Genomic DNA, 15,911 nt, shown 5'->3' with positions numbered 1-15,911 from the left:
CACTGACCTTCTAGTTATTGAAGAAGGATGGAGGTGACTTCTTTGGTACAGGAATAATGGTGGTGGCTTTGAAGCACGTGGGAACAACAGCCTGACTCAGAGAGGTGTTGAAGATGTCTGTGAGGACATCTATGAGCTCCTCTGCACAGTCCTTCAGTAAACAACCAGGTATGTTGTCTGAGCCAGCGGACTTGCGGGCATCGATCCTGGAGATCATTTCATGCTGGCCGGAGACAAACAATTGTAAGTGGCTACCTGCTTGAACATATTCCAGTCTGTGGTGTCAAAACAGTCCTTCAGTGCAGAGCTAGCTTCTTCTGGCCACACACGTACCTGCTTCTCAGAGGTGTCAAAAGTATTCACATTCATTACTCAAGAAGAGGGAGTCAGGTGGCTGAGCGGTGAGGGAATTGGGCTAGTAATCCGAAGGTGACCAGTTCGATTCCCGGTCATGCCAACTGACGTTGTGTCCTTGGGCAAGGCACTTCACCCTACTTGCCTCGGGGAGAATGTCCCTGTACTTACTGTAAGTCGCTCTGGATAAGAGCGTGTGCTAAATGACTAAATGTAAATGTACTTAAAGTAAAACTAATGTAAGGGGGAAAAAATGCCATTAAGGACAAAAGCTTAGGCCGTGCCACAGGGGCCTATAGTGCACTACCCCACCTCCCCACCAAAATGTTTTAAAGGCCATAATGATAATGTTATATTACAATGTTAATGTAGAAAGATTTGGGATGCATCTGTTTCAATCGCATTTATGCCCATTGAAAATGAACGCATTTTAGTACAATGCAAATACATTAAAGAACCGTGTACAACAGTACTGAGCATTAACATGTGTTTCATGGAGCGGAATATATGATGACTAGTTGCCTATAAGTATTGTAATGGTGCAAAAACTCAAACTTCAGAAGCATGTTATCAATAGCCTTTATTGGAATGTAATTGAAGCGAGACGGCAAGTTTTTGAAAGCCATTAGCTTGTGGTAATTGGGTGCGTAGAGCTTGCAGCGCATTCGAAAGTAGTTGTTTTTGCATCCAACCATTTCGAAAAATTCTTCCAGGTACGGCCAGGGATGTCGAAGGGTTGGCTGGTCTTCCTGGCTACCAACCTCCTCGCTGGTGCTTGGTTGGGTCATTTCGCTCGAGTTCTCTTGAGTCTCTGCCACGGACATCTTTGTACTAGGCTACATACGTCTGTGACGTGATTTGTGTCATGTGCAGGTGCGATGGATCGCGTACCAACCATCAACAACAATGCGGGTTCAGGTCTGGTTGTGGAATGACGTATCAGATCTTCACTCTGGCAAGGATCCTGGAGGGGGCCTGGGAGTATGCCCATCCGGTCTACATGTGTTTTGTGGATCTGGAGAAGGGTGATCCCTGTACACCAAAAGCGAGAGCTGTGTCATATTGAGGAATAGTCGGGGTGGGGAAGGGTTGCGGTTCAGTGGGCTGGGGATTTCATCGCTGCTTTTTGTGGATGATGTGGTCTTCCTGTCATCATCAGTCCGTGACCTTCAGCACTCACTGGATTGTTTCGCATTCGAGTGTGAAGCGGCTGGGATGAGGATCAGCGTGGCCATGGTTCTCAGCAGGAAACCGATGGAGTGCTTACTACAGGTAGGGAATGAGTTCTTACCCCAAGTGAAGGAGTTCAAGGACCTTGGGGTCTTGTTCGCAAGTGAGGGGGAAATGGAGCGGGAGGTCGGCTGGAAATTCGGGACGTATTCAATCGGGGGTCGGCGTATGGGGGGTATTGCATTCAATTTATCGCACCGTTGTCACGAAAAAAGAGCTGAGCTCGAAGGCAAAGCTCTCGATCTAGCGTTCAATTTTTGTTCCTACCCTCATCTATGGTCATGAAAGTTGGGTCATGACCGAAAGAACGAGGTCGCGAGTACAAGCAGCTGAAATGGGTTTCCTCAGGAAGGTGGCGGGCGTCTCCCTTAGAGATAGGGTGAGGAGCTCAGTCATCCGTGAGAAGCTGGAGTAGAGCCGCTGCTCCTTTGCGTTGAAAGGAGCTAGTTCAGGTGGTTTGGGCACCTGGTAAGGATGCCCCCTGGGCATCCTAGGGAGGTGTTCCAGGCATGTCCAGCTGGGAGGAGGCCTCGGGGGAAGACCCAGGACTAGGTGGAGAGATTATATCTCCACACTGGCCTAACCCTAACGACTCAGGGTTCCCCAATCAGAGCTGGTCAATGTGGCTCAGGATAGGGAAGTTTGGGGCCCCCTGTTGGAGCTGCTGCCCCCACGACCCGAAACTGGATAAGCGGTTGACGATGGATGGATGATTGAAATCTCCAGCCGTGATGAAGAATCAGTCCTGATGTGCTGATAAAGTTTGCTCAGTGCCTCGTTGCTATCGCTGTTGTTGGAGCTGGGGGGGGATGTAGACAGCGACCAGCAAGATGGCTGAAAATTCTCTCGGCAGATAGAAAGGCCATTACTCTCATGAAAACACTAGTGTTGCAACTTGGTGGTGCCTGATTGACGGTCTGACGCTACCGTGAGTGAATAATAGTGACTAGACTCCCTGCAGTGCATCCTGTTGGACTAGTCATTTCTCATGAGGTGCTGATTAGGATTAGGATCATTCTTCACTTTGACGAACTATAGGGAAGTTTGTTTAGAGATCTGGCTATGGAGCTGTATATGAACAAATGGAAGAGGCAAAGAGTTTATATTTACTACTTTGAATTGATAAAGTGTGCATTTAGTACATTTGTGAATGTTTACCACTCTCAGCTGGATACTACACCAAGAAGTACCAATGTAGATCACAGGTCACCTAATCAGTTTAATCTAAAATCCCCTGGACTGGGCCAGGTAGGGGGGCTGGTTTCATTACTATGGGGGAGTGGAGGGGGCTCTAACTCCTGTCTGAGATGAATGTAACAGGAATGGAAGTGGTGACTTCCTCTCATGTCTTCATGGGAGAGTTCTGACAAGGACCATGTGATCTGATGTAGAAAACACAAGAGTTTATGACAAGTTAATATGATGACAGAGTGTGGATTAGTGTGTGGTGAGGCCAGATTTAAGGTTTCAATGAGACAGATGACAGAGGCAGAAAGGTAGTTGATCATGATAGGGATGATGAAGATAATTAGGAAGGCTGACTAGGATGATTGTGGTATTTTTAAAACAGGTTACACTTCCTAAATTAATGTCCAGTAATTATTCAGTATCAGGGATGTTGACCAGCCTGATGAATGTATAACAGTCTCTGATGAACACTAAGTCTGAATGGGAGAGTCAGTGGAGACATGTTTTAAAAAAGATATTTAAAGATAATGTTTTGTTCTTCTATAAGTCATTTCATATCTAAACGTTATGAGCCTAAAAGTTTTCAGGACTGCTGTGACATGAGAGTGGGTGAGTTGAAATATGAATGTAATATCAACCTGTTTGAGGACTGTTAAATTTGCCTGAAAACGCCTAAACAGCATACCCAAAGTAAATTGAAAGCTGTTCTTGAACCATTTGGAGTACATGCATGTAAATGGTCTCTTTTGAAAGCTGACACTGAAGTTATTTCCCCTGTTGTCAGGACCCTGTCAGTCCTATTGGTGTTGAGTAATAGAAGCTTGAACACAAGGAAAGTGAAAGTTTCTATTTCCGCCTAGATTTTGTTTTGAAAACAGAGGCCTGAAGAGGCCTAGAGGTGGTAGGTATTAGCTGGAAGTCTAAATTGGACCACAGGTTGAAGCCTTACCCAATTCAAATCAAAAGTCAAACATAATACCACAATATATTCATATTTGACACATTTTTATAAGAGTACATCCAGGCGTTTTCTAAAAGGGCCTTCTGGAGACTCCAAAATGACCCTTTGTAACCAAGGTCAAATACTTAGGATAAAAAGGTATTATTTTTCATAATTGTTATCTGTAATGAAAGGTGGTACTTAGAACTATCATATATAATAGCTGAATCCCTAATTAGTATTACTGAGGGGGGCAGGGGGGGGGCAGGGGGGGGGGGGGGGGGGGGCAGGACGCACAGACCTAGTTGGCTTTAGAGGGCTGTCAACGGGGCATGGAAGCTCCTATTGGGTCAAACAAGGTGTCAATCGAAAGGGGAGGGTTCAACGGACATTTTGATGCCTTCATATCGTAAATACTGAAACAAAGGATAATGGCTATTCATGAACGTAAAACATTGTATTTGGACAAATTACTTTACATGGTTAGATACTTTGAACCCTTGGGAATGTACCCAATCAAGGTTTGATGTGTTGTTTGCATACCTGGACGACACGGAACCTGTGAGGGTAAGTAGAGACGTTTGGCTTTGTAAACAACACCAAAGTGGTGACTGGACAAAGACGTTGACTAAACCTGTTGTTGTGACTCGATCTTGAAATGGTTTACATATCTACAAGCACAAGAATCGTAGCTTTCCAATGATGTATAACATGTGTAGTAGTCTAAAAAATATATTTATTAACATTTAGTGCGTAGTAACTTTGGGAGGAGGGGGCAGTGTTTCGGGCCCACGGGCGGGCCTAGTCTGAAATTAACTACATCTGTTTATATTAGTTACTATACTGTTGCTAAGCAGTAATGTAGTACAGCAGTGTTATGTTACCTAACACCTAATACATTTACATTACATTTATGCATTTAGCAGACGCTTTTATCCAAAGCGACTTCCAAGAGAGAGCTTTACAAAAGTGCATAGGTCACTGATCATAACAACGAGATAGCCCCAAACATTGTGGGTAGCCAAAACATGAAACATACATTGTGAAAACCAAATAAAGGGAAGAACCATAAGAGCATTTAGTTCAACAAGTTACAATTAAACAACATGAACCTCAAAAGTGCAAGGGTGTACCTGTGGAAAAAAGCAAGCAACAAAAATATATTTCACAGCGAGTACAATAGTTTTAAGTCAGTTACAACTAACCAACAAGAGCAACAAGTCTCTCAATAAGAGTCATTGTGATCCTGGAGGAAACATCAGGTCCAGCCAATCATTCCTAAGTAGCGTTGTACTCCCTAATAGGACTAATAGGACGTGCACCTGCGCACTATTGGCCAGGTTGTAGTGTTCAATGGGTTTTGTGGTTTGACTAAATGACACAAACTGTTTCTCCACACACAAATACACACATTTGACAATGAACACCACTGATATATTCAGCTCAGTGTAACAAAGACCAGTCAGTGTTCCATGTCACTTTCTCTTCCCTCTCAGCACCTGCAGTAGGTCTCAGCTGTAGCAGTGCAGTCACTGTGCAGTCTGATTGAGGGAGGTTTTTGTACGGCTCTGTATCACTGTGTGAACACGTTACCACTGTGGTAACTCTGACAGTAGTAATCTCCTGCATCTTCAGCCTGGACTCCACTGATGGTCAGAGTGAAGTCACTATGTGATCCTGTACCACTGAATCTAGATGAAGTCCCAGACTGAAGTGTTTTAGCGTAGTAAATGAGGAGTTTAGGAGCTTCTCCAGGTCTCTGGAGGTACCAGGCTAGACGATTATTACTGTACACAGGACTGCTAACTTTACAGGCTATGGAGACTGTTTCTCCTGCAGGAACAGCTTTCACTGCAGGAGTCTGAGTCAGAGTGTACTGCCCTCTGGACTCTGGATGTGAAGAGAGAAGATGAAAGAAAAAACTAATATTAAGGACTCATCTTGATATTACAAAATGTAACGCATTGTCAAAAGAAATTCACATCAGAAGTAATTCTGAAATTGATCAAATTCTTTATCTCCTACATGATAGAAGTCTCTTACCCTGTATGTAGACAGCTAGAGTCCAGATGAAGATGGTGATCAGAGTCATGGTTGTTGTGGGTTCTTTTGTCATGAAGGACAGCTCTCAGTCATGAGGTGTTAAACTCACAGGACTATAAACACTCCCAGACCACTGAAGCATGTGCTGCATATACAAAGTACATGCAAAGTGTCCTCTCTGCACGGACCCACAGAGAAACTGTAGTTGAAGAGACCGGTGCATAGTGCCCGTGATAAAATTGGTGGCACACACACACAGATTCTTGGAATTATATATAGGGCTCAAACACTGATTATACTACAAACACAAACTAATCATTATACCACAAACTCAAACACTCATTATACCACACTCCACAAATGAATGTAGAAGTATAAATGATTTTCAGATTCCACTCTTGACAGTGACAAGGGGACTCTAGCAAAGCTTCCTGTTACATGTTATAAATGAGCAGGATAGAGAACAGCTGAGCACAGAACAATTCCTGTAAGTAAAGAGGATTTAAAGAAAACTGGCAGACTTTACAAATAATATACTATACAAAGTGAATTACAAAATCTGTGTCAGTACTCCATAAGAACTTCAAGTAAGTATTTTTTGAGTATCCTGTAGCTTGTTAATTATATTGATACAATGATAGTGAGATTTTTCGGTTAGGCTTTTATCCCTGCATCAACAAGGTCATAGATCATGTTTCAGACTTTACTTAGTTCTATTTAAATGACACAAGGCTTCCAGCTTGATCCAGTGAGGAGACAGTAGAGACTTATAGTACATGATGAGTTAAGATGTTGACATGTGCAGCAACCCCACTGAGACTGAGCTCCCTTGGTGCCTTCAGCACCAGACACACCACCTCCACCCAGCACCCAAGCTCTCCAAGTTCAGCACCCCTCAAGTTTCCCTCTCCTCAGCTCAGGAATAGTAAAGCTGCACCTCATTCCCTCAACAGCCTCTCTGCCTACAAAAGCAGAGACACAGCAGGTCAGAGGGAGAGAGTAATACCTGAGGACAGATGGGTGACAGGTGAAGTGTGGCACCAAGGAACGAAGACCCTGAACTGACCTGTTATTTCAATGTCACTGTGCAAGAGTAAGCCGATACATCCCAGAGAAGCAAGGCTTCCTGAGGCAGATCCTGAGGCAGAGGAAAACAACCTCCAATGACAACGATTCTACTAAAGACGGAGACCTGAGTATTCCTTGTGTTTTTCATTATTCATTAAATGCACAGCTGTGCAAACTTGATTTCCTTCGTCCAACTCCTCTGATCTGGCTGCGCTACACGTAAGGGTCTCAGTTTGATTGCCACGCATGGTACACCCTTTCAAGGATAGAAGTACACTGTAAAAACAATCTTAAGCTGTACCCTAAAAGGATATATTCTATGGAAACTGTGTATTTGTTACTTCAGTGTATATAAATCAATCTGTAACCTATCCACTTCATTCATTTGACCACCAAAACCCAAGCAGTGGTGGACCAATTATACATGCCTGCTGTTGGAGCCAATACAAACCTTTTATTCTGTTACCTTTTACTTAATGCTTGCACCCTCTACAGGCCTGGAGGGTAATACTCTTCTAGAGTATTTGTCTAGAAGAGAGCCAGGTGTGGCTGATTGGAGGCAACAGCTTCTTGCGTCTGTTTTGCTATGCTGTAGTGTACACTGTTAACAAAGCCTTTATCTTTTTATTTTAAGACCTGCTTGACATTTTCTTTACTAGGCTCAAGACGCACTTGTTCCGGGAGTACAACGGTACTTAGGAACGGTACGCTTGACCCGATGTTAGTTTCCTCAAGGATCACAATGACTCTTGCTTAGAGACTTGTTGCTCTTGTGGTTAGTGGTAACTGATTTAAATTTTTGTTCTCGCTGTGATATATTGTTTTATTACTGTTGCTTGGTTTTTTCCACAGGTACACTTGCACTTATAGCTGTTCATGTTGTTTAATTGTAACTTGTTTAACTACATGCTCTTATGGTTCTTCCCTTTGGCACTTACTTTGGTTGTTCACAATGTGTGCTTCATGTTTTGGCTACTCGCAATGTTTTTTTGGCTATCTTGTTGTTATGATCAGTGACCTATGCACTTTGTAAAGCTCTCTCTTGGAAGTCGCTTTGGATAAAAGCGTCTGCTAAATGAATAAATGTATATGTAAATGTACTATGGAAGTAAAAAGTTGAGTTTATCCTACTCCACTTCAAGACATTCATATTTTATTGCTGTATGGCGAGGATGGTCAGTAATTGAACAGAATTTCAAGTCGGTCACCAGAAGGAAGAGACAAAAGGTCACTACACCTGTACTAATAAACATCTGTAATTCTTTACATGAGCATGCAAGTTTATTCTTGGCTACTGGTGATGGTTTCCTATGAGTTATCATAAATATACCGTACCTCATTGTACCTTTTTATTAAGTTCCCTTAATGGAAAACACACAAACAGAAAACCTTCAGTGCTCATCTTGTAGCATTTTAGTTATTGAAGATAATGGTACAGTAATGGTTGTTTAAACAGGTGAGCTACACTCCAGAAAGCAGATGTGATGCAGGGAGAGTACTTCCTCATAGCTTGGGAAGGTTGTTGTACGGCTGTATTTCACTGTGTGAACGGGTTGGTTTCATTCTGCTGACAGTAGTAATCTCCTGCATCCTCAGCCTGGATGTTATTTATCATCAATCAACAATCAATATTTTATCCGGTGCCATGATACCTGCCTGATGTAAAGGTATCAGCAAAGTTGATGATCAATTTAGGAGCTTATACCAGGCTAGGTCATCATCGATGTTACTGCTGGCTTTACAGCTGAGAGTGGCAGAATCTCCACCGCTGCAGGACTCTGGGTCATCAGGATGTCACCTGCACACTCTGAGATGAACAAGCATCAGATTATTATTGAGGAAGAAGAAAGAATACCAATCAACAGAAACAGCCTTCATGTTAATTGTAAACTTCCTGATCTTTAAGGTCCTGAATGCAGATTTAGTTTTTTTGCAGAGTGAATATAAGTTCAGTAAGATCCCATTCAAAATATCTTACCCTTGGAGAGCATGGCCAGTACTACGATGGACAGGGAGCTTAATGACATGGCTGTCTTGAGGTTCTGATCCAGTGAGTGACGAGTGTTGGACAGGCATGGCTATAAACACTGCTGACTATGCAAAAAACACAACCTCTACATGCAAATGTTCCAGAGACTCTCATGAAAACACCAGTGTTACAATGTTGTGTTGCCTGATTAACGGTCTGATGCTACCGTGAGTGAATAATAGTGACTAGACTCCCTGCAGTGCATCCTGTTGGACTAGTCATCGCTGAGGTGCTGATAAGGATTAGGATCATTCTTCACTTTGATGGACTGTAGGGAAGTTTGTTTTGAAGTCTGGGTTTGGAGCCGTGTCTTATACAGACAAGGCAAATAGTTTCCACATATTACTCTGAATTGAGAAAGTGTGCATTTAGTACATTCGTGAATGTTTACCGCTATCAGCTGGATACTACATTTAGAAAAACCCTTGTAGATCACAGGTCAGTAAAGATCAACTGTGATGTGATGAAACCCCTGACAATCATGGAATGTACATTAATATCATGTTGATTAAGATGACTATCACCAATATCATTACAATTATCAACATCATCATCTTTGTTTTCAGGGAGAGACAGAGGGATGTGTACAGTATGTGATTTGATGTTTCATGAGACCTCTACTGACCAGTGTTCCATGTCACTTTCTCTTCCCTGTCAGCACCTGCAGTAGGTCCCAGCTGTAGCAGTGCAGTCACTGTGCAGTCTGACTGAGGGAGGTTTTTGTACGGCTCTGTGTCACTGTGTGAACACGTTACCACTGTGGTAACTCTGACAGTAGTAATCTCCTGCATCTTCAGCCTGGACTCCACTGATGGTCAGAGTGAAGTCACTACGTGATCCTGTACCACTGAATCTAGATGGAGTCCCAGACTGAAGTGTTGTAGCGTAGTAAATGAGGAGTTTAGGAGCTTCTCCAGGTCTCTGGAGGTACCAGGCTAGATTATCACCGCGCACTGGACTACTAACTCTACAGGCTATGGAGACTGTTTCTTCTGCAGGAACAGCTTTCACTGCAGGAGTCTGAGTCAGAGTGTACTGCCCTCTGGACTCTGGATATGAAAAAGGAAAAACAAATATTACGGATACATCTTGATAATACAAAGCATATGCATTGCAGAAAACGGTTAACATTAGAGGTAATACTGAAATTGATAAAATTCTGTTACATGACATAACTTTCTTACCCTGTATGTAGACAGCTAGAGTCCAGATGAAGATGGTGATCAGAGTCATGGTTGTTGTGGGTTCTGTTGTCATGAAGGACAGCTCTCACTCATGAAGTGTTAAACTCACAGGACTATAAACACTCCCAGACCACTGAAGCATGTGCTGTCTATGCAAAGTGTCCTCTCTGTACAGACAGACTTTCTTGGACCCACAGAGAAACTGTAGTTGAAGAGATGTGTGAACTGAGGCTTGATGCTGTTTCTCAATAATGACAGTGTTTGTCTCTAGTGGTCAATGTCGGTACTTCAGTCAGTGAGTGGGTTAACATAGTTGAGTCCAGAAGACAGAACACTGTAACTCAAACTCCTCCAGTGAAAGCTGTTCTCCTTTAAATCATTAAATTAATGTCTCGCTAATTATATCATACCACACTCCACAAATGAATGTAGAACAAGGAGAAGTGCTTTTCAGATCGCACTATTGACAGTGACAGGGGGACTCTTGTCAGCAAACAGCAGATCTTCCTGTTAGTCTGTATGTTAACTATCAGCAGGATAGAGAATGGCTGATTACAGAACAATTACTATAAGTAAAGAGGCTTCAAAGAAAACTTGAAAACACACCGAAGGAATGAAATTCTGTGCAAAGTAAATTCACAAAGTATTTGTCAATCCTCATTAAGAACTTAAGGTAAATCATTTGAGAAGAATGATGAAGAAAGTTTTCTCTTCATTAACGGAGTACCTAAGAGAGAGATCAAAGATGGTGCCCTCCCCGCAGTCATATCAAGGGACGTTTACCCAGTAATTTCTCCTGACCCTGGACATATATTCAACCTGACAAATAGACACAATCTACTCTTATCAATAGTAAACATACATGAGAACATATTAACTAGTATACAATGACTAGTTCTATTGATTTGTGAATAACATAAGTACATAGGAAATCCAATTTCTTTCACAAGAAGATAGCTTGTTATACTGTATTATATTTATACATTGATAGTAAGATGTTTCATCTAGGCTTGGCTCCTGTTGCACCAAGGTCATAGGTCATGTTGCAGACTTTTCTGTGATGAACGGAGTCTATCTGCCCAAATAAAGACAATTGGCTCATAGATGATTGAAGACTACGAGAGGTGCGTAGGAGAGGTAGAATATGAGGAGGGAGTGAGAGGGAGAAAAAGAGAGTTTTGTGTGAGTCGTGGAGAGAGGAGGTTGATTGTGGCCAGCGCTTTGACAACCGGATCCCAAAAATGTAATATATTTCTTTTTACAAGCAATGTCACAGAGGGCTTCACATATGCCCATAGAACTGCCCCTCAACCAACCTAAACTCTCAAGGAAGACAAAAAAAACTCCCAGTAAAACTCACTGAGAAAAATGGGAGAAACCTTGGGAGGAACAATTTGGTGAGGGATCCCCTCCTCCAGAGATTGTTGGTGAAAGAGAGGTGCAGAACGCTAAACATAGTCATGCATCAGGAGTACAGACATCCAAAGTTCAACTCAGTGCTCAGAGTTTGCAAATGTTTTCACATGGCTTTACAGGACAGCCAGGTAGATGGACAGGTAGGGGCCAAGAACTCCCTGTTGTCCGTCAAAGGAGACCGATGTCCACTTGGTGACTAACTCCAACATTGGCAGACCGGCGACCAGGCAGATGTTGACAGCTCAGGGGTGACAGAGAGAAGATATCAGGATTAGAGAATACAAAGGAACAACTAACAGTTACAATAACAGTGAGGGTGAGATCTCCACCGGTCAAGTGTTAACTAGTGCAGCAGTTTAGCAGACAAAAGGGTATTTGATGCTTTAATCGGAACACTGCTCCTAACTCACGCCTCACTTCTCGACCTCCTTCTTTCCCCAGTTCAGTGGTCCCCACATTTCCCCTGCCCTCATTGTTGGTAGGGAAACCACAGAAGTGAGGAGTCATATTAACTCTGGACTATGATAGTTGGGGTTGGTTAGGGGTCAGGATTTTTATACCGACAGAACGATCTTTTGTACTTTAATAAAGCTATTTATTTTTGCAATTTGGAGTCTGCATTGCTCTGTTCACCTCTCCCTCATCCTGTACAATGTACGGTCCGCTACATGACTTTGTTCTATTTAAATGAATTGAGGCTTGAGACATGAGACAGTGAGGAGACAGTAGTGATTCCTCAAGGGTTGGGGAGGTTTTTGTATGGATGTATTTCACTGTGTGAACGGGAAAGCTACAGTAGTAATCTGCTGACAGTAGTAATTTCTTGCATCTTCAGCCTGGACGTTATTGATGGTCGATGTGAAATCAATGGCATATCCGGTGCCATGATACCTGCCTGATATAAAGGCCTCATTAAAGATGATTTGGGAGCTTGTCCAGGTTTGTGATGGTACCAGGCTAGGTCATCATTGATGTTACTGCTGGCTTTGCAGCTGAGAGTGGCAGGATCTCCAGGCTAGACTGACACCGCTGCAGAACTCTGGGTCATCAGGATGTCACCTGCACACTCTGAGATAAACAAGCATCAGATTATTATTGAGGAAGAAGAAGTAGTGTTCACAGGGTTTTGTGGTTTGACTAAACGACACAAACCGTACTCCCGTCTCCTGCCTGGTTATTTACACAAATATTACAATGAACACCACTGATATATTCAGCTCAGTGTGACAAAGGCCAGTCAGTGTTCCATGTCACTTTCTCTTCCCTCTCAGCACCTGCAGTAGGTCTCAGCTGTAGCAGTGCAGTCACTGTGCAGTCTGATTGAGGGAGGTTTTTGTACGGCTCTGTATCACTGTGTGAACACGTACACACTGTTAGGGTAGTGGAAACTCTGACAGTAGTAATCTCCTGCATCTTCAGCCTTGACTCCACTGATGGTCAGAGTGAAGTCACTATGTGATCCTGTACCACTGAATCTAGATGAAGTCCCAGACTGAAGTGTTTTAGCGTTGTAAATGAGGAGTTTAGGAGCTTCTCCAGGTCTCTGGAAGTACCAGGCTAGACGGGAATAAGAGGTTCCTGCATTATACACATCACTACTGGTTTTACACTGCAGAGAGACGGTCTGTCCTGGGAGAACAGCTTTCACTGCAGGAGTCTGAGTCACAGTGATCTGTCCTCTGGACTCTGGGTGTGAAAAGAGAACATGAAAGGAAAAATACATATTAAGGTTATATATTGATAATACAAAGCATACACATTGCAGAAAAACGTTGACATTAGAGGTAATACTGAAATTGATAAAATTCTTTATCTCCTACATGACAGAAGTCTCTTACCCTGTATGTAGACAGCTAGAGTCCAGATGAAGATGGTGATCAGAGTCATGGTTGTTGTGGGTTCTGTTGTCATGAAGGACAGCTCTCAGTCATGAGGTGTTAAACTCACAGGACTATAAACACTCCCAGACCACTGAAGCATGTGCTGCCTATGCAAAGTGTCCTCTCTGTACAGACAGACTTTCTTGGACCCACAGAGAAACTGTAGTTGAAGAGATGCGTGAACATGGCTTGATGCTGTGTCTCTATAACCACAGTCTCTGTCACTCTCCAGTGGTCAGTGTCAGTACTGTGACTATTATGAGGACTGATTATGAATGTGGTATTTTTGAAACTTAAAATAATTTGTATATCACATCACAGTTGGCCCTCCTTTAATCATTTAATGTTATATTCAATATGAGTTACCTGTTGTTCAGTAATAACAGCAGTTTTTAACAGCAATATAGACATTGTTTAGTTTTTAAAGTAATTTTATGGTATTTGTAACTTAATGTCCTGGTGTTTTCAGCAGTTTTTTGACATGAGGGTGGGTTAGTTGACATTTTGACAACACTGATGTACTCATTGTAACTCATTGTAACAAAGGCCAGTCAGTGTTGCAGTTCACTTTCTCTTCCCTCTCAGCACCTGCAGTATGTCTCAGCTGTAGCAGTGCAGTCACTGTGCAGTCTGATTGAGGGAGGTTTTTGTACGGCTCTGTATCACTGTGTGAACACCCAGACACTGTTAAGGTAGAGCCAACTCTGACAGTAGTAATCTCCTACATCTTCAGGTCTTCTACAAGTCTCTGGACGTACCAGAATAGACAAACGTTACCTGATCCCGAACTGTGGGTAGTGACCGAAAGAACAAGATCGCGAATACAAGCGGCCAAAATGAGTTTTCTCCGCCTTCCGTTTCTCTCCCTTAGAGATATTGTGAGAAGCTCGGTCATCCGGGAGGGGCTCAGAGTAGAACCGCTGCTCCTCCACGTCGAGAGGGGCCAGTTGAGGTGGCTCGGGCATCTGATAAGTATGCCTCCTGGACGCCTCCCTGGTGAGGTGTTCTGGGCACGTGCCACTGGGAAGAGGCCCCGGGGAAGACCCAGGACACGCTGGAGGGACTATGTCTCTCGGCTGGCCTGGGAACGCCTTGGGGTCCCCCAGGAAGAGCTGGTGGAAGTGGCCGGGGAGAGGGAAGTCTGGGCCTCCCTACTTAGGTTGCTGCCCCCGCGACCCGACCCCTGGAAAAGCGATGCATGGATGGATGGATGGTACCGAAACATTTTAATTATATGACAGGATTACATCATTTAATCATCTGTTATTTGAGATGATTTAATTCATTGCATATCATAGATCTCTCTTACCCTGTATGTAGACAGCTAGAGTCCAGATGAAGATGGTGATCAGAGTCATGGTTGTTGTGGGTTCTGTTGTCATGAAGGACAGCTCTCAGTCATGAGGTGTTAAGTTCACAAGACTATAAACACTCCCAGACCACTGAAGGAATAGATAGGATGAAAGACAGAAAGAGGATCTAAAAGGAACCTTGAAAGACAGAAGAATATAGACAGTAGTGCCAAACGTGATGGAGGGTGCAAGAGAAAAAGAAGCACTGAAAAGGGAAGTTGAGAGTATCTGAGTGAGAAAGATGGAAAGACTGCAAGAACAGGAACGCCAAGAGAAGGAGAGGGAGGTAGCAAAATAAATAGAAAATAAACGACAGAAAGACCACAAGAGGACCTTCAGCGGATAATTGAGAGACTTGAAAGAGAACTGCCGTGGGAACTTGGGAGTCAGGTGGCTGAGCGGTGAGGGAGTCGGGCTAGTAATCCGAAGGTTGCCTGTTCGATTCCCGGTCATGCCAACTGACGTTGTGTCCTTGGGCAAGGCACTTCACCCTACTTGCCTCGGGGGAATGTCCCTGTACTTACTGTAAGTCGCTCTGGATAAGAGCGTCTGCTAAATGACTAAATGTAAATGTAAATGTAACTTGAATAAAGAGAAAGACGGCACAAGCAGGATAGACAGGAGACGGATAAGAGGCAGATAGAGCAAGGAAGCAAGACATAAAGAAGGCCTGCAGAAAGAATCTGAAAGAGAAAATGATAGAGAGAGACATTAAAAGACTGCGCGAACATGAATAGGACCAGTCCAGACAGACAGTCCCTGCAGAGAGAGAGAACTTGAACACTGCTTCAAAGCTGCTGGACAGAGGCTCGTTGAGGAAGAGATGGATGATCCAATGCATGCAGAGGAGGGGGACAGATCAGAGAAGGAGAGAGTAACGGAGGAGAGACACAGGGAGGAAATGCAAATGGAGGAAAGGAGGCTAAGAGAAGAGAAAAGCGATGGAGTTGAGAGGGAGACAAAAAGGAGCCGGGCAATGGAAGGAGACGGAAATGATGAAACCGGAAGAGCTCGAGGAAAAAGGTAGCAGAAGAAAAATGAGAAAGAGAGGGAGGAGGAGGACAAGGAGAGAGTGAGAGTGATGAATTAAACCCAGCTGGTCAAGTTGTATGACATGAAAGTAAAAGCTGCATACAACTATCGTCTCCAAAAAGCATTTCCTTCACAATTAGATTTCATTAAAGATAGGGAACGAAGAGAGGATAAGAAAATGAAAGCGTTGGAGAA

The 15,911-nt window shown here is 43.3% G+C and overlaps 2 gene segments (V, D, J or C); both read right to left on the bottom strand.

Annotated features, from left to right (window-relative positions):
* Positions 1-5,285: 5,285 nt before the first annotated feature.
* LOC136966523 (Ig kappa chain V region K29-213-like) lies at positions 5,286-5,804 on the bottom strand. The segment is given in 2 exon segments: positions 5,286-5,602; positions 5,756-5,804. Coding segments are annotated over 2 exon segments (366 nt in total).
* Positions 5,805-9,587: 3,783 nt separating this feature from the next.
* Positions 9,588-13,363, bottom strand: LOC136965792 (Ig kappa chain V-III region PC 4050-like). The segment is given in 3 exon segments: positions 9,588-9,787; positions 13,016-13,138; positions 13,291-13,363. Coding segments are annotated over 3 exon segments (396 nt in total).
* Positions 13,364-15,911: the final 2,548 nt, after the last annotated feature.

The sequence above is a fragment of the Osmerus mordax genome, chromosome 22 (assembly GCF_038355195.1).
Source record: "Osmerus mordax isolate fOsmMor3 chromosome 22, fOsmMor3.pri, whole genome shotgun sequence".
In the NCBI taxonomy this organism is placed as follows: Eukaryota; Metazoa; Chordata; class Actinopteri; order Osmeriformes; family Osmeridae; genus Osmerus; species Osmerus mordax.
Note: the sequence above shows the minus strand (reverse complement) of the source record. Positions and strands in the feature narration are given on the sequence as shown.